The sequence below is a fragment of the Homalodisca vitripennis genome, chromosome 4, assembly GCF_021130785.1.
Source record: "Homalodisca vitripennis isolate AUS2020 chromosome 4, UT_GWSS_2.1, whole genome shotgun sequence".
Classification (NCBI taxonomy): Eukaryota; Metazoa; Arthropoda; class Insecta; order Hemiptera; family Cicadellidae; genus Homalodisca; species Homalodisca vitripennis.
In genome coordinates, this window is record NC_060210.1 from 63,502,310 (window position 1) to 63,527,221 (window position 24,912).

A 24,912-nucleotide genomic window follows, 5' to 3' on the forward strand; every position below is an offset into this window, starting at 1 on the left:
CAACCTAACATAATTACAAATTAAAAACCGTAGGTCTAGTTAAAACGCTTCTGTCAAAAATATAGTCTTATCTCCTTTGGGCAAAGGTTTCAACAGCTTACAATTATTTCTTTTAACAAAGAAAACAATGATTTACGGATTTTAGTTAATATTTACCTTTTAACACATTTCTCTTGTTAATTTTGGTTAAAATGTAGTAAATTTAGGTTATAGATGGGCGTGATGGGGACTGAAGGGACTGAAGGCCTCCCCCGAAATTTTGTAAGATAAACATTAAATTACACCCACTAGTTTCTTTTAAGCTGTAAAACATTTATGAGGTCTTAAAGCTTGACAATCACCAAAGAAAAACATTCCCGAGTCCTTATTTTTGGGGGTGTTTCATAAACCATCCCATGTGTCAGGACCCACCGAAATAATGTTTCACAAATGCCACTGGGTTATAATAAATTAAAATTTGTATCCATTGCAAATGTAAGAATATTACCCTTGTTTAAACTTTACTACTTAAGCGCTAACAATTTCATGTTTTGGTTAGTTTTTGAAAAATCATAATGTTCACTGGACAATTTGTACAGTTAAACCACCAATGCCATAAATCAGGCTACAATGAATAGTCCCTCATGATTGTTTATATAAAACGCAAACACATTGGGGATTTTTTAGCTCCCTTTCACCCAGCGATCACATAAGACCAATAGATGGAGCACACCTATTCCTACAACATTACTGGTGTTGAAGCCAGTGGCGGCCATCTTGGGAACATCTAGAAACGCCAAACCCCGTCCAGAGAAGCTTAAAAATTGCAGTGCGCGTGCATAAATAAATCGCCACCTAGCCCACTTAGGATTAAGCCAATATGTTCAAATTTGGTGTACGTATATCTCACAAAACACCGATTCCAATGGTGCAACTCAAATTACCAGTTTTGATCTCTATATAATTTTGATGAGCAAAAAACTTTAAAAGATTTATACACATTTGAAATCGTAACATGAAAAAGTCGGCCTGCGAGGATTTTTTTTTTAGGACAGGCAAGTTTTGTTAGCGGGAAAGTTTGAGATAAAGAGTTGAATTATTTTTTCATTCGAAATTTTTTTTTCTAAGACCAGTCGTTTTCCTGATATTATCGGCAGAATATAGGCAAAAACCCTGACCGCATCGCCCGACCTAAAACAGATCGCCTACACTCCACGCCGCTCTCGGCTCTTAAATTAAAACTCAACATATCGTTAATTTAAATTCATTTATAAGGCATTCGCTTATCATTTCATTTAAATAGTAACTGTAATTTAGTGCAATTAAATATTAACTCAACTTGAGACAATATAAGGTACAATAAAATAAACCACTAGACATAGAATTATTATGTTTATAAATAATGTATTTAATATAATGGAAATTACAATATGAAAATTAGAATCATAAATATCCAAAGCTTACAATAAAACGTACCTCTCTACTGTCCTAAAAATGTTACAGTTTTTAATAAATGACTGCGTATTCTGCTTTTGTGTAATGAGGCACTGACATTTTTGCAGTGGTGATATAGTCGCACTTTGAAAAGTATTGTTTACAAATAGCTTTTTTAACTAATATAAGGTGATTTACCTCAGGATCTTGTTCAAAACAATGCCCTCCTGGGAACAGATTTACACCGATACACTTTCGTAACACTGAATTTACCATTCTGTCCTCTAGTTTTTTCACAGTTGTCACGTCGCCTTTATTAATACGCAACTTTACTTCTGTTTCACATAACAAACAAAGTTTCACAACACCTTCAGAAGGCTGTAAAAGTCCTCCTCGGCTTTTACAACTTATCAAACTGTTGCGGTATTACGTTTTCTCATTAGCCTGTAACAGCTGTAGGCACCCGCTACAGGTTATTTTATTTCTTAACGTTCTTACTATAAAACCAGAAAGGTACTCCACAATATGCGTAGTTACATTTGAAGTGTTTCCTACAATATCATAGAAATAGTCGAGATCTTCATCTTCCTTCTCATGTTCTAAAACCTGCCAGACAGCAGCGAACACAGTCAGAGCGCTCACCACTAGGGTGAATCATCCCAAGGTCGCCGCCATTGTTGTAGCGTCGCGCGCCAGAGTCGACTTCAACGGCCAACCCCACTGCTCCATCTATTGGTCTTATGTGATCGCTGCTTTCACCTTCCTCTTAGTAAAGCGTCTAAAATATGACGCTGTCACAGACTTCGTGTCTAAAACATCGTAGTGCACTCAATTGTGGACCAGATGAGACAATGAGAATACCTCTTCAAATAGATTACACTATACTTTGTGGTTTATGCGTCTCTGATGTCGAAACGATGCTAAAAGACCGTTTTGAGGTTCTTCGTCGCCGACTGTACTGGATCTTTTCAAAAGTGTACGACTCCAGATTCCAGGAGTCAAGTCTGTCCGCTGCACTCACACTGAAGCAACCCTTCCCACAATAGCTACGTTATGTGTAAAGTACACAACTAAAATCCAAATTAATGTGGATTTGTGAAGTTGAAATATAACAGATGATGTGCGCCACGAAGCTTCACTCTCATATACATGCTCGTGGAGTACCACAACCTACTGTTGATGTCAGATCAGTAACACCAGTGCTAATCAATGAGAAAACGTGAAATGTACCCGATACTGTAGCCATATCCAGGATAACTCCCACACAAAGATAATTGGTTCATTAGAGATCAAAGCTAAATAATCTGTTTGTGGCAACTCGCGTGGGCTGCACGCTGGGAGCCGCGGGCTTTGGGAACACCAGTTTCCATTCATGTATTACACGTCCTGCAAAACCTACACAGTAGGACCTAGATTAAATGATAACAGTTTTTATACCGGAATATTTACACTGCGAGCATTTCCAGTTGCCAGTAATACTGGAACAGCGATAAATTAAACTGATAATATAATTTAGATCGTATTATAGATGAAATTACAGAAGTTATTTTCAAAATGGAAACTATCTATATGTTTATATATATTTACACAAAACGGAATTGTTTTTCTTCTTACGCACTTATCGTCAACACATATAAAAATTCATATATTACTATTTATAAACAAGGATAAAAACGGAGAAAATATTCTACATAAAAAAACGAACTAAATGAAAAAAGTAGTTTATTACTAAACTTTAGATATGTGTATTTTAAAATTAATTTAGTAATCAACAGCCATTTCAAAAGACAAAGTGGAATTGAAAAATAATATTTAAATTTCTTAATTATAAATTTATTTCATCATGGCCTTAGGTCAATCGCAATAGTATTTTGTACCTTAGAAAGGAACAGACGCTTGTGTCTGCATGGGAGTCAGAAGAATAATATTAGAATCAGATATCTATTGATTGTATTTTTATTGTATAAATTTTTAAAAATGTAAAAAATTGAGTAAATTTTTATTAAATGTTAATTAAATAACAAAAGTAGACTACTCAGATTTTTGTTGACGTACACATTTAAATAAACGTAAAGGCCTATAATAGGATTCTTAGTTAAGTTTAGGATAGAGTGTACTTTGTACTGTAAAAGTAAACATTCAAAGAACAGATACTTGCACCACTCCATATTTTCAAAAGTCGATGGATAGACCTGCATCTAAGGAAGAAAATCGGCACATTGTGAGCCAACATGGATTAAATTGGCTCAGATAACAGTATTTGAACCCACAATATCACACATTACGTAGCTAAGGGTTGAGTCAATGTGAGTGTTTAGTTCAGGTCCAGTTTACCCTGCTCTTAGAGCAGCGTCTGGAATCTGGCGCTGTCACAGACTGACTCCTGGAATCTGGAGTCATGTTCGTTTGAAGAGATACAACAAGTCGGCGTCGAAGAAAATAAATACGAACTCTTTACATCGTTTCGACATCAGAGACGCCCAGTCTACAAAAATATAAAAATATAGTAAAAGTTAAGTAAAGAGGAATTCTCTTTGTCCTGATGAGACAGTGTGAATATCTCTTCCCCAGATTACACTTCTAATTTTCTATTGAGCTTCTTCATAATTAGTAGTATTTCAGACGCTGCACCATGAAGACGGTGTACTGGAGCTAAACTCAACATTCACTACAATACCATATCATCTCTCACTAGTTTCGAGTTCTGGCGTATACAAAATACCGTTTCACGGAAAACGGATTAAGGAAAATATAAATATTTGGCCGTAGTTTAGAGTTTTTTGTAATGAAACTGACTGAATTCATCAGTCATCTTGGCAGATATATATACCCTAGCGACGAGTGACAGTACAAGGCATGGCCAGGAGTTGACGCGAGCGTGCGTGCTGAGCAGTAGCCAGGGAAAGTGTTCACAGTAATTATATATGAGCAAGGAACTGGAGATATTATCGCGTGAGATGTGCTCTATGGAGCGACGGAGGGGGGGGGAGGTGAAAGCATACCTTGTGAGGCCTCACAAACGCTGAGTATGTTCAGTCTGTCAATGATTGACACGCTTTCAGTTTAAACATAATCTGATGAAAGATACTGAGTTTTGACATATTAAAAGAAAATCTTTTTTGGAAATAAACCACCGCACCGTTAGAAAACTTTCCGATTGAGGAAATGAAGCAGGTGGTATTGAGAATATCTTTGCAGATCCAAGTGAAAGGCCACCAACCTGAAAAGTTATTGTTTGAGACGATTATTAAAGTCATGTATAAGTAGGCCTCTGAATCGAGTTGAAGGTCAAATTTATTAGAAATAACACCAATTATCGTTATATTTACATAATTTTATTGTTGTATACCTCTCAAAATTGTATACTCCTACGAACTCAAAACAATTCAAGTTACAACACATTTTGTAAATATAAATATTGTTTTAAGTTGCCTGAGCATTCCAAAATTATTTTCCGGTTTGCTGTATCCGGTGCTGATATTTAACCGTTACTTTATCCCGAACGTTGAACACTCACTCTCTTGAAACAAGAGCGTGCAAATGTGGAAGAATAAAGTTTTTAAAACTATCTAATATAAAAAAACACGTTATTTTCAGTCGACGTTAGTGCGAACGGCCGCCATTTTGAAACTATTTCATGATTGAGACTGGCTCACGAACCCATGAGAATTAATAAGTACAGTGAGTAAATATATGTACTGTGAATGTATATATATTTTTTCGGATATTGGCTAGGACCAGTGAGAATAACATACAAAAATCTTAGAAATGTATATAAAATATACACACACAAAAACAAGAAAATCTCCCGAAGTTTTGATAATAGCCAACCGGAGATTGATTGGTTCTTGAAGCAAGAAAAGTCCTACAAAATTTATATCCTTCTACGACTCAAACTAATAAATTTTAAGGGTTAGTATAGTTGTCAACTCAATATAAAAATATCATAATGCTTCAACCAATATAATTAACTGCAATCGCCGATCTTTTGAAATTCGAAGCCAATACACCAATAATCGCTTTGATATACAATTGTGTGGTTTTATATACTGGTACAAGGGTTGCTCTTATCAAAATGTACATTTCATTTTTAAATTGCTACATTTAATCTTACAATCAACATTTTTTTTAATGTGAGGTAAACGAAACTTGTCATTTGCAAACATGTTTAATAATTCCAATGACGTTCGTGTAATTATATGGAGCGTATTCACAGTTTGATTAACATCGTTGAGATATATTTTTAAAGCTGTGTAGCAATTTAACTCGTCGTTATTGCTCTTTAAAACACAAAGTTTATTCATAAATATATTTTATTTAAAACATTTAAAGAAGCTACCAATTATAACGTAGTTTGAGGTACAAGTTATCCTTTATCGCTGATATTCTAATAGGCCTATATAAAGATCTAAAAATGTAAGGAGACCATAGAAAGAAAAAGATTCCACAGAGTAATCACGCTCATTCTATACTTCAAAGTATACGCCATGAATTCATACAACCAACTTAATATTAGTTGAGTCGTATTGAAATATCGTTAAGGAGAAATAAAGTTACCTGGAGGTGGGCAGGAACATGGATCCATCGATGAAGACGGAGCCGGACAGGAGGATGTACCAGCAGGTGGACAACTCTCCGGTGCTGTGGAAACAATCAACATTAGAATAACAGTCTTCATATATGATGTATAATGAAAAGTCATCTACAGTGGGTTATAACCGCCAGGTTGTGTCAGAGATGGCTTCTTAGCCTTAACTTCGCCTGGTAAAATAACACATATTTACTTTACTTTTACTTCATTTACAGTGGGTTATAACCGCCAGGTTGTGTTAGAGATGGCTTCTTAGCCTTAACTTCGCCTGGTAAAATAACACATATTTACTTTACTTTTACTTCATTTACAGTGGGTTATAACCGCCAGGTTGTGTTAGAGATGGCTTCTTAGCCTTAACTTGTAAAATAAGACAATTTTCTTTACTTTTACTTCATTTACAGTGGGTTATAACCGCCAGGTTGTGTTAGAGATGGCTTCTTAGCCTTAACTTGTAAAATAAGACAATTTTCTTTACTTTTACTTCATTTACAGTGGGTTATAACCGCCAGGTTGTGTTAGAGATGGCTTCTTAGCCTTAACTTGTAAAATAAGACAATTTTCTTTACTTTTACTTCATTTACAGTGGGTTATAACCGCCAGGTTGTGTCAGAGATGGCTTCTTAGCCTTAACTTCGCCAGGTAAAATAACACATATTTACTTTACTTTTACTTCATTTACAGTGGGTTATAACCGCCAGGTTGTGTCAGAGAGGGCTTCTTAACCTTAACTTGTAAAATAAGATAATTTTCTTTACTTTTACTTCATTTACAGTGGGTTATAACCGCAAGGTTGTGTTAGAGATGGCTTCTTAGCTGTAACTTGTAAAATAAGACAATTTTCTTTACTTTTACTTCATTTACAGTGGGTTATAACCGCCAGGTTGTGTTAGAGATGGCTTCTTAGCCTTAACTCGCCTGGTAAAATAAGACATTTTTCTTTACTTTTACTTCATTTACAGTGGGTTATAACCGCCAGGTTGTGTTAGAGATGGCTTCTTAGCCTTAACTTGTAAAATAAGACAATTTTCTTTACTTTTACTTCATTTACAGTGGGTTATAACCGCCAGGTTGTGTTAGAGATGGCTTCTTAGCCTTAACTTGTAAAATAAGACAATTTTCTTTACTTTTACTTCATTTACAGTGGGTTATAACCGCCAGGTTGTGTTAGAGATGGCTTCTTAGCCTTAACTTCGCCTGGTAAAATAACACATATTTACTTTACTTTTACTTCATTTACAGTGGGTTATAACCGCCAGGTTGTGTCAGAGAGGGCTTCTTAGCCTTAACTTGTAAAATAAGATAATTTTCTTTACTTTTACTTCATTTACAGTGGGTTATAACCGCAAGGTTGTGTTAGAGATGGCTTCTTAGCTGTAACTTGTAAAATAAGACAATTTTCTTTACTTTTACTTCATTTACAGTGGGTTATAACCGCCAGGTTGTGTTAGAAATGGCTTCTTAGCCTTAACTTCGCCTGGTAAAATAACACATATTTACTTTACTTTTACTTCATTTACAGTGGGTTATAACCGCCAGGTTGTGTCAGAGAGGGCTTCTTAGCCTTAACTTGTAAAATAAGATAATTTTCTTTACTTTTACTTCATTTACAGTGGGTTATAACCGCAAGGTTGTGTTAGAGATGGCTTCTTAGCCTGTAACTTGTAAAATAAGACAATTTTCTTTACTTTTACTTCATTTACAGTGGGTTATAACCGCCAGGTTGTGTTAGAGATGGCTTCTTAGCCTTAACTTGTAAAATAAGATAATTTTCTTTACTTTTACTTCATTTACAGTGGGTTATAACCGCAAGGTTGTGTTAGAGATGGCTTCTTAGCCTTAACTTGTAAAATAAGACAATTTTCTTTACTTTTACTTCATTTACAGTGGGTTATAACCGCCAGGTTGTGTTAGAGATGGCTTCTTAGCCTTAACTTCGCCTGGTGAAATAACACATATTTACTTTACTTTTACTTCATTTACAGTGGGTTATAACCGCCAGGTTGTGTTAGAGATGGCTTCTTAGCCTTAACTTGTAAAATAAGACAATTTTCTTTACTTTTACTTCATTTACAGTGGGTTATAACCGCAAGGTTGTGTTAGAGATGGCTTCTTAGCCTTAACTTGTAAAATAAGACAATTTTCTTTACTTTTACTTCATTTACAGTGGGTTATAACCGCCAGGTTGTGTTAGAGATGGCTTCTTAGCCTTAACTTGAAAAATAAGACAATTTTCTTTACTTTTACTTCATTTACAGTGGGTTATAACCGCCAGGTTGTGTTCAGAGATGGCTTCTTAGCCTTAACTTCGCCTGGCAAAATAACACAATATTTACTTTACTTTTACTTCATTTACAGTGGGTTATAACCGCCAGGTTGTGTTAGAGATGGCTTCTTAGCCTTAACTTGTAAAATAAGATAATTTTCTTTACTTTTACTTCATTTACAGTGGGTTATAACCGCAAGGTTGTGTTAGAGATGGCTTCTTAGCTTAACTTGTAAAATAAGACAATTTTCTTTACTTTTACTTCATTTACAGTGGGTTATAACCGCCAGGTTGTGTTAGAGATGGCTTCTTAGCCTTAACTTGTAAAATAAGACAATTTTCTTTACTTTTACTTCATTTACAGTGGGTTATAACCGCCAGGTTGTGTTAGAGATGGCTTCTTAGCCTTAACTTGTAAAATAAGACAATTTTCTTTACTTTTACTTCATTTACAGTGGGTTATAACCGCCAGGTTGTGTTAGAGATGGCTTCTTAGCCTTAACTTGTAAAATAAGACAATTTTCTTTACTTTTACTTCATTTACAGTGGGTTATAACCGCCAGGTTGTGTTAGAGATGGCTTCTTAGCCTTAACTTCGCCTGGTAAAATAACACATATTTACTTTACTTTTACTTCATTTACAGTGGGTTATAACCGCCAGGTTGTGTTAGAGATGGCTTCTTAGCCTTAACTTGTAAAATAAGACAATTTTCTTTACTTTTACTTCATTTACAGTGGGTTATAACCGCCAGGTTGTGTTAGAGATGGCTTCTTAGCCTTAACTTGTAAAATAAGACAATTTTCTTTACTTTTACTTCATTTACAGTGGGTTATAACCGCCAGGTTGTGTTAGAGATGGCTTCTTAGCCTTAACTTGTAAAATAAGACAATTTTCTTTACTTTTACTTCATTTACAGTGGGTTATAACCGCCAGGTTGTGTTAGAGATGGCTTCTTAGCCTTAACTTGTAAAATAAGACAATTTTCTTTACTTTTACTTCATTTACAGTGGGTTATAACCGCCAGGTTGTGTTAGAGATGGCTTCTTAGCCTTAACTTGTAAAATAAGACAATTTTCTTTACTTTTACTTCATTTACAGTGGGTTATAACCGCCAGGTTGTGTCAGAGATGGCTTCTTAGCCTTAACTTCGCCTGGTAAAATAACACATATTTACTTTACTTTTACTTCATTTACAGTGGGTTATAACCGCCAGGTTGTGTTAGAGATGGCTTCTTAGCCTTAACTTGTAAAATAAGACAATTTTCTTTACTTTTACTTCATTTACAGTGGGTTATAACCGCCAGGTTGTGTTAGAGATGGCTTCTTAGCCTTAACTTGTAAAATAAGACAATTTTCTTTACTTTTACTTCATTTACAGTGGGTTATAACCGCCAGGTTGTGTTAGAGATGGCTTCTTAGCCTTAACTTGTAAAATAAGATAATTTTCTTTACTTTTACTTCATTTACAGTGGGTTATAACCGCCAGGTTGTGTTAGAGATGGCTTCTTAGCCTTAACTTGTAAAATAAGACAATTTTCTTTACTTTTACTTCATTTACAGTGGGTTATAACCGCCAGGTTGTGTTAGAGATGGCTTCTTAGCCTTAACTTGTAAAATAAGACAATTTTCTTTACTTTTACTTCATTTACAGTGGGTTATAACCGCCAGGTTGTGTTAGAGATGGCTTCTTAGCCTTAACTTCGCCTGGTAAAATAACACATATTTACTTTACTTTTACTTCATTTACAGTGGGTTATAACCGTCAGGTTGTGTTAGAGATGGCTTCTTAGCCTTAACTTACAAAATAAGACAATTTTCTTTACTTTTACTTCATTTACAGTGGGTTATAACCGCCAGGTTGTGTTAGAGATGGCTTCTTAGCCTTAACTTGTAAAATAAGACAATTTTCTTTACTTTTACTTCATTTACAGTGGGTTATAACCGCCAGGTTGTGTTAGAGATGGCTTCTTAGCCTTAACTTGTAAAATAAGACAATTTTCTTTACTTTTACTTCATTTACAGTGGGTTATAACCGCCAGGTTGTGTTAGAGATGGCTTCTTAGCCTTAACTTGTAAAATAAGACAATTTTCTTTACTTTTACTTCATTTACAGTGGGTTATAACCGCCAGGTTGTGTTAGAGATGGCTTCTTAGCCTTAACTTGTAAAATAAGACAATTTTCTTTACTTTTACTTCATTTACAGTGGGTTATAACCGCCAGGTTGTGTTAGAGATGGCTTCTTAGCCTTAACTTGTAAAATAAGACAATTTTCTTTACTTTTACTTCATTTACAGTGGGTTATAACCGCCAGGTTGTGTTAGAGATGGCTTCTTAGCCTTAACTTGTAAAATAACACATATTTTCTTTACTTTTACTTCATTTACAGTGGGTTATAACCGCCAGGTTGTGTTAGAGATGGCTTCTTAGCCTTAACTTGTAAAATAAGATAATTTTCTTTACTTTTACTTCATTTACAGTGGGTTATAACCGCCAGGTTGTGTTAGAGATGGCTTCTTAGCCTTAACTTCGCCTGGTAAAATAACACATATTTACTTTACTTTTACTTCATTTACAGTGGGTTATAATCAGCATAACAGTCATTACTTTAAGAAAAACACCCTTAAATCCGTATAGCATAAGGAAATATAGTTGGTGTAGTCTACTTGTACTGAACGTCATCTTGATTTTAACCCCTGAAGTATATTGTTGAACTTCAAACACTTTACGCCCTTATTTTAATCGTAAAATTGTGAGAGTTGTCTCCTTTTAAAGATATAATTAATACGCACCCCTACGCTTTTTAGTTTATTTTGTATTTGCATTAAATGGAGAAATATTTTTTTAAAATTCTTATTCTTTACCAAAATTAATCATTTCAGATAGCTAAATTTTAAAATAATGAATGAAGACAAAACTAAAGTTATAATCTCAGGTCCTCGAATTTTAACATAGTCATATCGCAGGCAATTTCATTGATAATGATTTCTTAAAGTCCCTCGTTAAAGTTGGAGCCAAAGCAAATTTTCTTACATTTGAACAGATGAAATCACTTAAGGGACAGATGTAGTGAAATGAAAACGCTTTTGTGTTGTTTTTCTTATAGAGCGTACATTTTTGAATATTTAAACTATGCATTACAATACAATTTGAGACGTTTTCCGGGAAAATCTACGTAAACTCATGATAAAGTCCTGAAAAACGTTTGGATGCTTATTCCTTAAATCTTTATATAAACAAATTTCTCATAATTTTATGATAAAAAATTGTTATTAAGGGGATAAAATCGAGATGACCGTCTGTACAGCCGGCTTTTAGACAACAAAATTATTTTAATTCGTAGACCTAGTTTAATTTAACTACTATAAAAATTAATTGTATTTAAGTAAATCACCCAGCGGTAGAAAGAGTTTGTCTTGTCTCATACAAAATAATAAAACAGTAAAAAAACCATACTTATGCTTCCGGAGAAATCCGTTGGCTTTCTTTTCCATTTCTTTGATGTCGACTTTGGATATTCCGTAAGGTTTTTAAAAAAGCTATATACTGGTCGAGTGAATGTACTGTAGGCTTATGATTTATTTGGATGTTAGGGATATCATCTTAAAAATAAATCTATTTAGTAATGTTGGATGTATATAATGGGGAATATGTAACCTGCTATTCACTGCAAGGAAGTTTTATGTAAGGCTATTTAGTAGCTCGGGGGTACTAAATAATGAAAAGTATTTAGTAATTGTGATGCAAATGTACAGTATTACGTACAACATCCTGTTTATGTGATGTTGACACAGAGTGTTTGGATGTTGTTGACAAGTGATATTATATGACCTCCGCCCCTATCAGAGACAGAGAGCACGCGCGCGGCACTGTGTACCAGTCGCGGACTAGGGGCGTCATAGCTGTCAGCTGATACTGTCAGACGCTTCCTCATTCTAGTCGGAGAACACACAAGAGCTACACAGGTAGACAAACATCTACGCAGAGTTGTTGGAACATTGCGTCAAATATAGTAGTACCGAACTTGCATCGCGTGGTTTAACAACAGTCACCCCGATCAGCTGTACACAAGAAGGATTAAACACAGTTAGATGGCCAGGATGGCCACTTAGTTTCTTTAGCGTAGATTATCTATCTATCTATCTATATATATATATATATATATATATATAAATGAATGTTTGTTTGTGTGTTTGTCCTTTATGGAATCGTAAACTATTTGACCGATCATTACGAAAATTTGTATGTATATATGTATTTTTCCACGAAGAAGGTTTCTATGCTATGTCTATTGATGTAACTCTCCTCCAGGTGGCGTAGCCAAAGATAATAGTTTTCAAAGCTCCTGCACATTATAAACTGCAATTAAGAGACAGTTACGAATATTTAATAGCCAAACACTATTTGAACACTAAGTTATGATGTATATTTGTCTTGAAGATAAATTTCTGGTTGAACTTAAAGCTTGAGTGTTAGACCACTTTATAATAAAAGACATGTACGTGTACAATGGCTATAAACATATAAAGATTTTCTTGATCGTGGCAACAAAGCAATCTCTACATCGGCGTTGGAAATATAATTTACTTGAGCCAGAAGTGCACATACACGGATAACGCTTACAAAAAGCAAGCGAAGCCGCGGGAAACAGCTAGTATTATATAAATAATTAGTGGTTAATGAGTGTTCTCTATAACATCTTACGTTTATTATAACCCTTATAACTATATTTGTTGTTAAACAAGCATAAATTATTATCTTATATGTTAGATGGTGTTATTATCTGCTAACACCACGTCGTAAAATTGGTTATAGAAATATTTAAATTCCGTTAGTGTAGAATAACTTGTGGTGCATAAATATTTCGACGCACAGTGAACAGAAAAACTTACATGAACACATGAGGCAGAGAATTACAATTACAAACAGCCAACGTAACAGTTATTTTCAACAGCCATGGAAAATTGCATTTTAAAAATGCAATTGAAATAATTAAAAAAAGACTGAACCAAAAATATACGTAAATACCGTAATCCCACTTTTTAATGTTTGTGAAATACGATATTTTCTCGAGAATATTGAATTAAAACCGCGCTTTGTTGTTTCTAATAGACTACCATTGTGCTGAATTTAGAACGATATACCACAGAAGACCGTATTATATCGATATAACACTACTCTTTGTATATAATCTACTAAACGAGAGTTTGTAATGAACTGTCTGTTTAGACGCTAGAATGAGCGATTGTTTGACATCTGCGACAAACAATTGCAGGATCTGCCATCACTGGACTCTAGCGCTGCTCTCTCTAGACAGAGACGGGGTGTTGAGACAGAGCAAGCGGAAGTTCAATATTGACAAGAGACTGTCGACGCGCTGTGTCTCTATTCTCCAGCGCATATTGACAGCTATTGTCTAACATTTCCATTTCTACTGAAGATAATAATCATAATTTCTCTTGGCACGCAAGATATTACGTAAATACAATGTGATAAAACATATAATGCGTATTGGAGGAAGTACGGAAATAGGTTGCAATATGCCAGCAAGTTATATGAGAATTGTAATATAATTGAAAATGAAATATTGAAATTATATTTTAATTTAATTAAACGGTAGGTTATAATAATGAAAGTGTTTGAACAATCTTTTATCCTTAAAAACAAATCACATTATAGGTACTATATTTGTCAGCCGAAGCTTTATTCTAAACGAGATATTGATATACAATCTTCACCATAATTATTGAAATATCTTTTTGGATTTTTTGGAGGATTAAATGATTTTTACCCCCTTCAAGTAGCAACCCAGATCGTGTGCAAATTTCTCCCTCTTTTTAAAGAAGGGGTGTAAGAGGGTAACTTGAAATGTGACATGTAATTTTAAAAATCTATTCATTAGAAATACATTGATATGAAAAAAAAAATAATCTCTATGACGTTCCTAACAAAAGTTGTGGGCAAATAACCAAAAAGATAATCGGTATGGACAATGCGCATATCAATACAGTGCATGCATGATATCTTTCAGTAAGTCTTTGAGATGATCAGCTTATACCTTATATAAACATATATATATATATACCAAATTTGGTTTCTTTAGCTTAACTAATTTTTTAAATAATGATTTTGTTATAAAATGGCGCCTAGCGGCTAAACGATACATTTCTAGACCTATGTTTATATCAAATCTTTGGTTTTAAAATGATGAGTAATATCACTCATCATTTTAAACAATATCATGTATTATATTTTATGTATGTATACATTGTTTTGCATTATATATACAAAGTGACCCAAAACTCACAAACAATTAGAACTTGAAACGCGTGAACATGAAGATACATGATTATTTATAGAATGATTTCTTCAATTCTTTCCCATCTAGATTGATACATATAGTCAGACGATCTGGAATGCTTAGCATAAAAACGTTTATTAGACAACTGTAACGTCCTCAAAATAAATTCAATCCAAGTATATGTATTGCCAAAACGGAACGTTACAGTTTCTTATAACGGTATATCTTGAAACGTACCATGATTTTACGTAATTTAGCCATTATTTTTGCCTTGCTTGAAGAATGTCAACATTGTACAAACGATCTGCTCCTATTGTCTCTATATCCTTGCGAACGTTGTCTTGAAAGTTCTTTTGAACGTAATTTAGCCAATTCTACTTTCCTTCCTTGTTTCATTTCATCAGTCGTATTTTCATTTACACTTACTTCTGTTTTCTGCCTTTTGTAAAATACAAATTGTGCTTCGCCGTTTTAAGAGTTTAATTGCTAGATTTCATTTGGTTTTGTAAATGAATCGGAATAATGTTCTTCATTTTCCTCCAATAGATTATTAGCAGAAAAAATATACACTACCTGTGAATCCAAATAATAATAATATATATACTTCGTCACAGCTGATTACACCATTCTCACTGCCTAGTTGTTGACTGCCGGTAGTTTCAGTAAACGTGCTTAAAATGGCGCGTTAGTTAAGATGGCTATATAATGGTTTTTTTACGTTTCGGTAAAGCTGTCTTTCTACTTTAAAAGCATGTGGAAAATATAAACATGCGTGGCGTTCCGTGACGCGAAACGAAAGGTTTTTCCCCGTGCAAAACATACATTGGTGTAATGTACAGGAGTTCCGGATGAAAATTCAATAATACTTAAATATTTTTTATTTTAAGTAAAAAAAAAGAAAAATTACCTAGGTTGCAGTATATTGGACTTGTTAGGCATAACTGCATTGTTCATAAAATTAAATTTTCGAAACTTCAGATAGGCAGAAACACATATAATACTACGTTTAAATTTGAGCTTTATTGAACATTTGAATAATTATAAAACTGCAAATATTGTAAAGGGTCAAATAGCCCACAAGTACGAGACTTTGTCTGTCGACAGATGACAAAAATGGTGATAAGAGAGGCAATGTTACTCACTGCACTGAGTACCACACATGTACAGGTAAGTTTGGTCGAAGTATCTAATGCGTGCAGCCTCTGCAGCTCTGGGAGCATCTTGTTCCGAGTGTTAACCGAGAGGTAACCAACTGTCCGAGACCTAACACTCTGACACAGAGCGCGCCAAATTCGTTGTACGCACTTTTATAATACACGCTGCTATGATTTTGAATTATCAACGAATTCCACTTTTATGATTGAAACACCATCAAACAGGTTTCTCATTAAACATAATTTTCAATTTCAGCTTAGTTTGAAACCTTTTAACAATGATGATTTATACCGAGCAAAATACACTAATACTTTATGAAATATACTCGTAAAATATCACTAATTACAGAGAAAAGTCGTTCTGGAGTATTTATTGATATCTCTCTCTCCAAAGCTATGCCAGGACGCTTGTTAAAACTCAAAATTGAAATGATTATGCAACAACCTAAAATTCGAGGCACACATTTTTCGAAACACGAATTTTAAACGAAAAGGAAACTGCAGAGAGGCAAGTTCAAAGTTATGCAAATAAACATAACATTAGAAGAGCGGATTGAACAACTGAGTGACTAGGCATGATACGTACGTGACGGCATGCGGCCATTGTTGTCGCGTCGCGTCTTATGAACTCGCATTGTTAAAATAGGCTGCATAATAATACGCAAAGTATTACACTATTTGTACAAGTACACAGTAATCTAGATCTCAAATGAGATCGTGCGGCCCCTACAATTCTGATACTCCTCGAGAACATGTACCTTTTACTAGCTGTGATGCCCCTAAAATCCATTCTAAAAAAAAATAATATTAGTAAACAGCACGTTACTAGCATGTTATACTGCTATTAGAACGCATTTGACCAACAATTTCTTAAAAAGTCCAGCAATTGCTTATTGGGTTCAATGATTTCTTTAAATGCCCCATTTCTATTTTAAAACTAAAAAGGCCTTCACTTTATCTAGTTGTCTAATACTTCAATTAACACACGTCGTTATTGAAATGAAATAATGCATTCTATTGTGAAACGTATTGAGGATCTCTCATCCGTCATGTCACAATGGAAATCGTATTGCGGCTGGCTTCCGTATTGCGTTTACACCGTTCCAATCGACTATTGCTTGGTATTTATTTTTATTCCCATTGCGAAAATGTAGCTTTTACCAGCTCCCGCCCACTCCCCCACGATAATTTGATGAGACGCCCACATGGTCTGGGCTCACTACATTGTACACACGTACTACTATAGAAACGCTGACATTTAAATGTACTTTTATAGAGCTATTCTGAATCCAGAATTCCAGTATTTAAATATACCTCTTACTTTTTTCGTTGATACATATTTCCTATAGCCTAATTATTTATACAGATTAAAACATTGAAAGCAGTTTCTTACACAGCGGTCAGAAGTAGGGGTTTGTATTTAGTAGTAAGGGTGTATGATTCTTAAAGGGCCATCCATGCTACTTAATCATACAGTATAAGTTGAATATTGTAATAGTAATAGTTGAGTCGCATAAGTGACCTGTTATTGTAGATTCAAAATTGAAAGCATAATATAATGAAGGTCAATTGATTACTAAAACATATATCTATCTAATCGGATACATAACATATAAGTAGATAGATCATACAAATAGTTCAATAATGTTTATTTATAGGATATCTTGAATATTCTCTCTATTAAATCGTAATAGTACAGTAGGCAAGAAATCCTATTTCAATGTCACCATAAACCATAAACCCTCTAAGATGTTATATAGAACAGTTTTAGCTTTAATTGTAGTTTCTTCCATTTTTAGCAACGGTACATTTTTATTATGAATTTATAGCTCTCCTCTCTTATGAGACAACGTTTCATTAATCAGCAAGGCAAGGACTGGGCGATTGAACCACTAGAGAGAATATTGAGTGGGAGAGATGTTTTCACAGACGAATAAATTTGATTCAAGTTAATTGGCAAAGTCACAACATTCTCCGCTGGGAGCAGCACAATCCGACCGACAGTCACGTACCTCTACTTGTCTGGATGGCCGGTAGGTAGCAGCACACAGCAGACTGGTTACGTTCGGCTCAGCCTCTCCAATACAGAAACATCAACGCTGATATTATTGAATGACAACAAACTTTTTCTACTGGCTAGTTTATAAATAATTATTAAAAATTAGTATTTGAATAAATATGAACCAATACGAGTTGATTGGACTTATTTAAAAATATTTTATAACATTTATAGTATCACTCAAATATTTATAAATTATATTGTTAAATAACCGTAAAATAATGTTTCTTATTTTATTCTGTAAGTAGTCCCTGACGTAAATTAAAAATAACCCAATATTTGTACATATTGTCTCCTAGTATTAATCCCAGGGGTCTTTTTCGTTTAAGGGCCAGCACAAAAGACCCTAGCTTGCCTATTCAAAACTCAGATCACGCGATGCTTGCTCTTTTATAAAAAAAATAACTCGAGCTTGCAAAGTCCAAGCCCAGATCAACTCACCGCGCTTTATTGAACAAGAAAAACTAAGTATAACTCACAGAACTAACGCAGGTTTTTTATTACAGGCAAAAGATAAGCGGCGCGCGTTTATCACTGATAAGATAAGACGAGTTTATACTAGAAGTAGTACTTGGACTACTGCCCTAAGAACTAATAACACCAAAAAAAAACGATTAAATGCACTGTCAGTCAGGTATAGTATGTTTGTAAGGTGCTGGCCCTTAAACGAAAAAGACCCAATCCCAGTATTATAACCTAAGTTTAGCCTTTTCTGTTGAAAACTAGGCATCCCTCATTATTCATTAAATTAATTATAAGACCACTAAGTCTAATGCATTATTATGCATATGTCTTGTAAAATAACAAATAATAACGGACAATATTAATTTTTTTATAGTTTTAATATTTATAATAACAATAAAAGAAAACGTTTCATACGTATACACTGTATATTATCATATAAAACTGTAGCTAATACACCAGGTGTCTTAAAAGTCCCCTATTAACTTACTTATGAATATAGAAGGAGTTTCTTGGGGGGGGGATGTTTATAGGACCAACTGAGGAGTGACCAAATGAGGCAGTTAGGGGTAAGTACAAATTTGTAAATAGGAACCCCAGCATCATTTTAAAGGTATTATAAAAAGAAGAAGAATGGCGCAAACTAGAGGCCTCTAATGTTACTCTTTTAAATTGGCGGCCAATTAAAATTTTAAATGTTGTATAAAACCCCCACAGTTTAAATTATATTTAAAATTATTGTAAGGCAGATAAAACATTCACTCACTAGTTATTTTAAGAACTTAGGACACACAATCAAAACAAGTCATTACAAGACTCCACAAACATCAACAAATATTAACCATGACTAACATAGAATTTTTTTATTTTATTTATTTTTTGACCGAATTCCATTAGGAAGTCCTCAGAATACCAATAGCTGGTTTTTTCATGTCATGTTTATTGCTCAGTTATGTCTCAGTTAGTATGTGAGACACATTCAGTCCAGTTACTTTGTCAAAGTGGTCTGAATGTTTCTGTAGGGGGTGTATATATACTGTATTTCTAATTTTCAAGTAGCTACAATATATAAGGAATAAATAATCATCTTCAAAATATTGCTTTAAATATTTTTATGCTAAAAACAATATAGGGTAAAAATTTGTCCCACCAGGGTATAATGGGTATCTAAAATTCATCAAGACAGATAGATTGACTATTTGTTCTTTCTGTCCACAAGTATTAGTTACTAAATAATTGTAATTAATCAATTATTTATGTCACAATATTATAAATTTGCGTATATGTTTGCAGTATTAATTAAAATATGACTTCTGAAGACTTTTAAAGAGTAAAAAAATAAGAACTTAATTTAATTTTTATTAAAAGTTGTTAATTAAATAATTGGTGGCTGAATAAATGTAAGACACTTAGAGTAGAATACATTATTTAACAAAGTAAAAGCGCGATGAGTGTTGTAGGATGAAAGAACACGGCTATATTACAAAACCATCTCAGAAAAACAGATGACACAAAATACGATCTAACATTAAACTCAGTTCCCGTTATTTGGCTGGTGTTTAGTAGTAGTGAAATATAACGGGAGTGCATCTAATAATTTATAGGACAGGTAGCGCCTACAAAAACGTAGATGCAATGCGTCTAGTGTTATGTGCCAATGTTGCATCATAAAGTTGAAGGCGCTACAGCGGAATTGAAAATAAACCATAGCTTACTATACACGTTACTATAATCAAGATATTATTTTAGTTTTATTACCTATTTCATTGCACTAGAAAGGAATTCCATCATATTTTTTTGCTCTGGCTATCTTGAAAAAGATAAAAAACATTACAAAATCTTTTTAGACAAAATACAACGTGACAGAGAATATTTTGATGAAATAAACTAAATGAAAAAGTTGAGGTTATACATTTTACATATATTTAAAATTATTGTAAAAGTTGTACGATACCATTAGTATGGCAATGTTTTGGAATTTATAAGATTATTTATTGTACCTACTTTACATGTAAAACTCATTGAATTATGAAAAGTTCTATCAACAACGAAAAATAAAGTGTAATTTTATTTATTATTCGTTGCCTATAATATCTCAAATAAAACAAGGTATTTTGGAAATTAAATAATGCATTTTATTGCGAAACATAGAGATGACCGCCAAAATAGATATTACATTGAATTTGTTTTCTTAAATAAGTACGATGTAATGCTTGTTATTTTTGACTTTATTACCAGAGACTTTGTAAAAAGAAAACCTTATCTCTGAAACAATATGGCAACATTTGGAAATTAAGATCAAATACAATTTATATAATTACGATACCGGCAATATAAGTACCAATGGCCAGTAATCTTCCCGTGATAAACCAATACAACTACTGTACGTAGAAATAAGCGAAACATTTCCACACACAGCTTAGACTTTATTTGAAAAGGCTTAAAAAAGTTTAGGTCTTACTTGTTAAAAATACAGAACTGTGTACACAAAACTCCTCGTGGAAATGAAACTGTAAATCATCCATTCAACTACTTCCAATATCTTGAAATGTTCTTTAACTCGGGAAAGCAAATGTAGTGGGGGAATTGTTGAAAACAACGAACTATATATTTTTTCCAACGACGACGAAAGGTTTGGGTCTTTTTTGGCGTTTTATTAGCATGGAAGACCATGATTAATAAAACAAAATCAGAAATTAGCTAATGTCCAAATAATGAGCCCGGGCCGGAACGCGCCGTCACGGCCGAGATGTCGGTCTCAGGGTCAAGGTGCAACTGATGTCACAGCGCTGGGTGTTTTGGCTTGCCACAATCCAGACAATCCAGAGGTCCTACCTATTTGGCTACTTCTTCTTGCATAAAAAAACTCACACACAGGTAAAGGTTTAATTTGATTTAACTAACCCTTTTCCTATTTATCATATGTATTTGTCCCTATATTGTATTTTTCAATGGTGTATGTCTTGAAAATAATTAAAATGAATACACGATGCTTATACAAACAGATCCACAAAATATAATTTTGCGTCGATGATCAGCAATATATTCTTATTTTATTATTTCTGACTTACTAATAATTCGATCTACTAAGAAACTAATTCGTAATAACTTGCCTTTCCAACTTAGATGTGATATGTGTATATCGCTAGTACTACTACAGGCCACATCACGTGTGCCGTAACAGGTTTAACAGGCTTCGCTGAGGTTGTATGTAAATTTTCAAATATATAAGCTACTAGCAGTTGCCCGCGGCTTCGCACGCAATTCCCTGTTGAAAAACAGTACACTATATTCACGTATTTTTTTCTATCACATTCTAAATAAACACTCCTGAGATAATTGATAGTCGTTCTTTCGTGAGCCTCTTAGGCGCATTATGAAGGTATGTACCACATTTCGCGCCTCTATCTTTCGTGGTTTTTGCTAGGCGTTGATAAGTTATTCAGTAAAATTAATTTATATAGATGAATCTCGACAAATAGTTATGTTATAAAGAATCAAATTCGGTGAATCAAATGATTTTCTGTCTAAGATGTATGTATTATTGTGGAGTTTGCCTTGTGCTCCGACCAAGAATATGTATCAACGAAAACCATAAAGCGTCTACTTTCGGCTCTTCATTTACCTTCGATCTACCCAAATTCGATTACCTTATGAGCAAACATTCATGGCTTTGTACAATGAGGTGGTTTTTATAACAGTGTTGAATAGTATTTTCATTGCATTAAATAATTTATTGATCATTGGTGCAATCTAAATTTACAATTAATTAGACAATAACTTCTTCTATGCAATCTGCATTACACTACTGATCAAGCACTTTACAATAATAATTTTCTAAATGATAAAATGTAAACAAATGTTTCTGCGGCTTTGATAAACTTCAGCTGAAAGTGTTAATAGCTGTTAAACATCAGTTCACTTTGTATTACGTGTCGTAGTGCAGTCTGCCGGATCCAATGTAAAACACTCCAAAATCAACAACTAATTACAAATGAAAAATTGAATTAAAAAAACATTTTCCAGTGGACCAAATTTTGAATCTAAACCATTCTCGAATTCCATTGAAAACACACACAAAATTTCATCAAAATCGGTCCAGTCGTTTAGGAGGTGTGTGTGTGTGTGTGTGTGTGTGTGTGTGTGTGTGTGTGTGTGTGTGTGTGTGTGTGTGTGTGTGTGTGTGTGTGTGTGTGTGTGTGTGTGTGTGTAAAAATGTAATACATTATAGTCAGTTTGTTTATTTACTTAGCTACCCATAAGAACAATGTAAAAATATGTACCAACCCTCAGCCAAATCACCTTTGAATTGACTTGCGCCGTCAGGTTGCCTCTATGTATATGTAGAAATTAAGCCTTATGGAAAATTTTAATTCTATAGGTCAGTTCATTCTCGAGATGTGCGACTAGACAGACAGACAGATAAAATATATCCAACCTCTCGCTAACGCTCAACCAGTTACTATGTTCTGATTTTTGGCAGAAATATTACGAAAATGAAACCAGAGATAAGGACAATTTACGATTTAACATCACAGTGGAATCTCAGCGCTTCTCGCAACAGTGTAATATCAGACTAGTAAATAAACATCTTGACAGTACAAAATAAACATCTTGACAGTACAAAATAAACATCTTGACAGTACAAAATAAACGTCTTGACGGACCAAATCCAGACGCCTCATCAAGTTCAATAACTAGGAATCCGCTAGTGATACACTACGTCCCGTCAATGGTAATCGTAGGCCTAGCCGTCAGAATACGCTGTAAACGATGTTCAAGTAATACTTCTGTGATATATTTCTGCTGTATTATAAACGTATAACAATTTCGTCGTAACCTAAACACATTCCTTGGTTCGTTGTACTTTATTTAAAATGTCTCGCTTTGTGTAAACTCATATGTACCGGTCTAACAATTTAAAAAATTGGCAATTAACTTACAGTATTTTATTTGTACACAATGCATTCAGTATATGCGAAATTAAAATGGGCCAAACTTGTATGACTACACTCTTTTGATTCGGACTCCAGCCAATAAGAAACATGGGACCTTAGTTTCCAGAACCGACTATGTGTTGCTAATTTCAAATTCATTGATGCAATTTAAGCTATTTTGGATTATATTTAGCTATATACACACAAAGAAAAGAGAACTAGAGCACACAATTTGTGCAATGAAAAAAACATTGAATTTATAATGCACGAAATGAAACTTAATAAAATGTGATAATAGCTATGGATCGTGTTCGGCCAAAATTAACATGGACATAATAATAATTTTTTTTTAACAAGTGGTACTTTGAAATTGTGAGTATACATTTTCTAAAAAATAAAAAACCGGGGACTAAGGCTCCTTTTTTCTAGTAATCAACTAGGGTAAGAAGAAGGAAATGCCTTGCCCACAGAGTGTTAGTTAACTGTACTTGTACCGTGGGCAGAGGGCATCAACGTTAAAAAAATACAGAATAACTAATATCTCCGGGAATTGGGCCAAATATTATAATCTGTCCCGAGAACCGCCGAGGGCAGAACTGGAGTCTGGGAGTCACGGCCTCGGGGCGAGAAGTAAAACACTCTCTGGAGAAATTATAGAGCGACCTCGTCACGCAGGGGCTATTACCTCAGGCAGACGGACTGACGTTACGTGAAGAACTGGTTCGTAACGGAGGTGTTAGTAGTAAACTAGAAACATACAACTAGACCAGAGTCGACTCGAACCCGAAGCTTCAGATATGGACAAGTCAGATAAAACATCGTTCGCTTGGGGCTCTGTGTATTTCAGGTTAATTAAGAATTGTTTTGAAAACACGGAGGAAATTAAAAGATTGCAATACATATCTGTATTTAATTATGACTATTAAAACCTTGATCGAGTTTAATCTAGCTTCTTTAACTACAGAAATAGAAATGCAAACGAATAGGGTAAGAACCCGTGAACGCCAGGACCTTTGTTATTTTATAAAAGCGAACATTTTTAAGCGCATGCTCCCAACACAGGTAAGATGATGAGGTACTAAAAGTTTGAATATCACTGCTTCGACAAGTAAGCGGTAGCAAAGGTGTATTAAATACAAAATTAATTTCGTCAAATAATAAAGCCTCATTTTTTAATATTATAATTAATATTAATAATAGTAAAATTACGTCAACACTTCGTAACACTTTCCCAGACAGCTTTAAATGGTATTAAATTGTAAATAAACATACGTTATAGTATAAAAGCTTAATTTTATACATGTTTCTTGGATAACTATTACAACATTTGTTCTAACCCGAGGCCAGACACGTCTAACGTTCGACCAGCACAGACTGTAATGCTGCTGTGTGTGTGTGTGTGTGGGCGCGCGCGCGCGCGAGAGTGCGAGGCAATATACAATACGTGCGAGTGAGATCGAGGGTTACGTCGAATATAATCATTCACTGCGCATGTTTTATTAGGGTAGAAAAACAACCTTTACAGCGGCCTCGCACTGCCAGCAACCAACGAAAAACATTCCTCCAGACAGGCATATCACGTAAAAGATTAAACATCTAGACTCTAAACCATCGATACATTACATATAGTAAGTAATAGTAACTAGTTGTTCTATGTAACTAAGTGCTAAATGCATCGCCATCTGCAGTTATTATTAATTACAAATATTCCATGTTTAATATTCTACACG

The 24,912-nt window shown here is 34.2% G+C and overlaps 1 protein-coding gene across 1 annotated transcript in view; it reads right to left on the minus strand.

Moving 5' to 3' along the window:
• Positions 1 to 24,912, minus strand: part of LOC124359397 (rap guanine nucleotide exchange factor 2) — a 483,874-nt gene that overhangs the window by 319,625 nt on the left and 139,337 nt on the right. Inside the window, exon 5 of the mRNA XM_046812105.1 lies at positions 5,971 to 6,054. Coding sequence (XP_046668061.1) covers positions 5,971 to 6,054 — 84 coding nt within the window. The remainder of the gene's footprint in view (positions 1 to 5,970; positions 6,055 to 24,912) is intronic.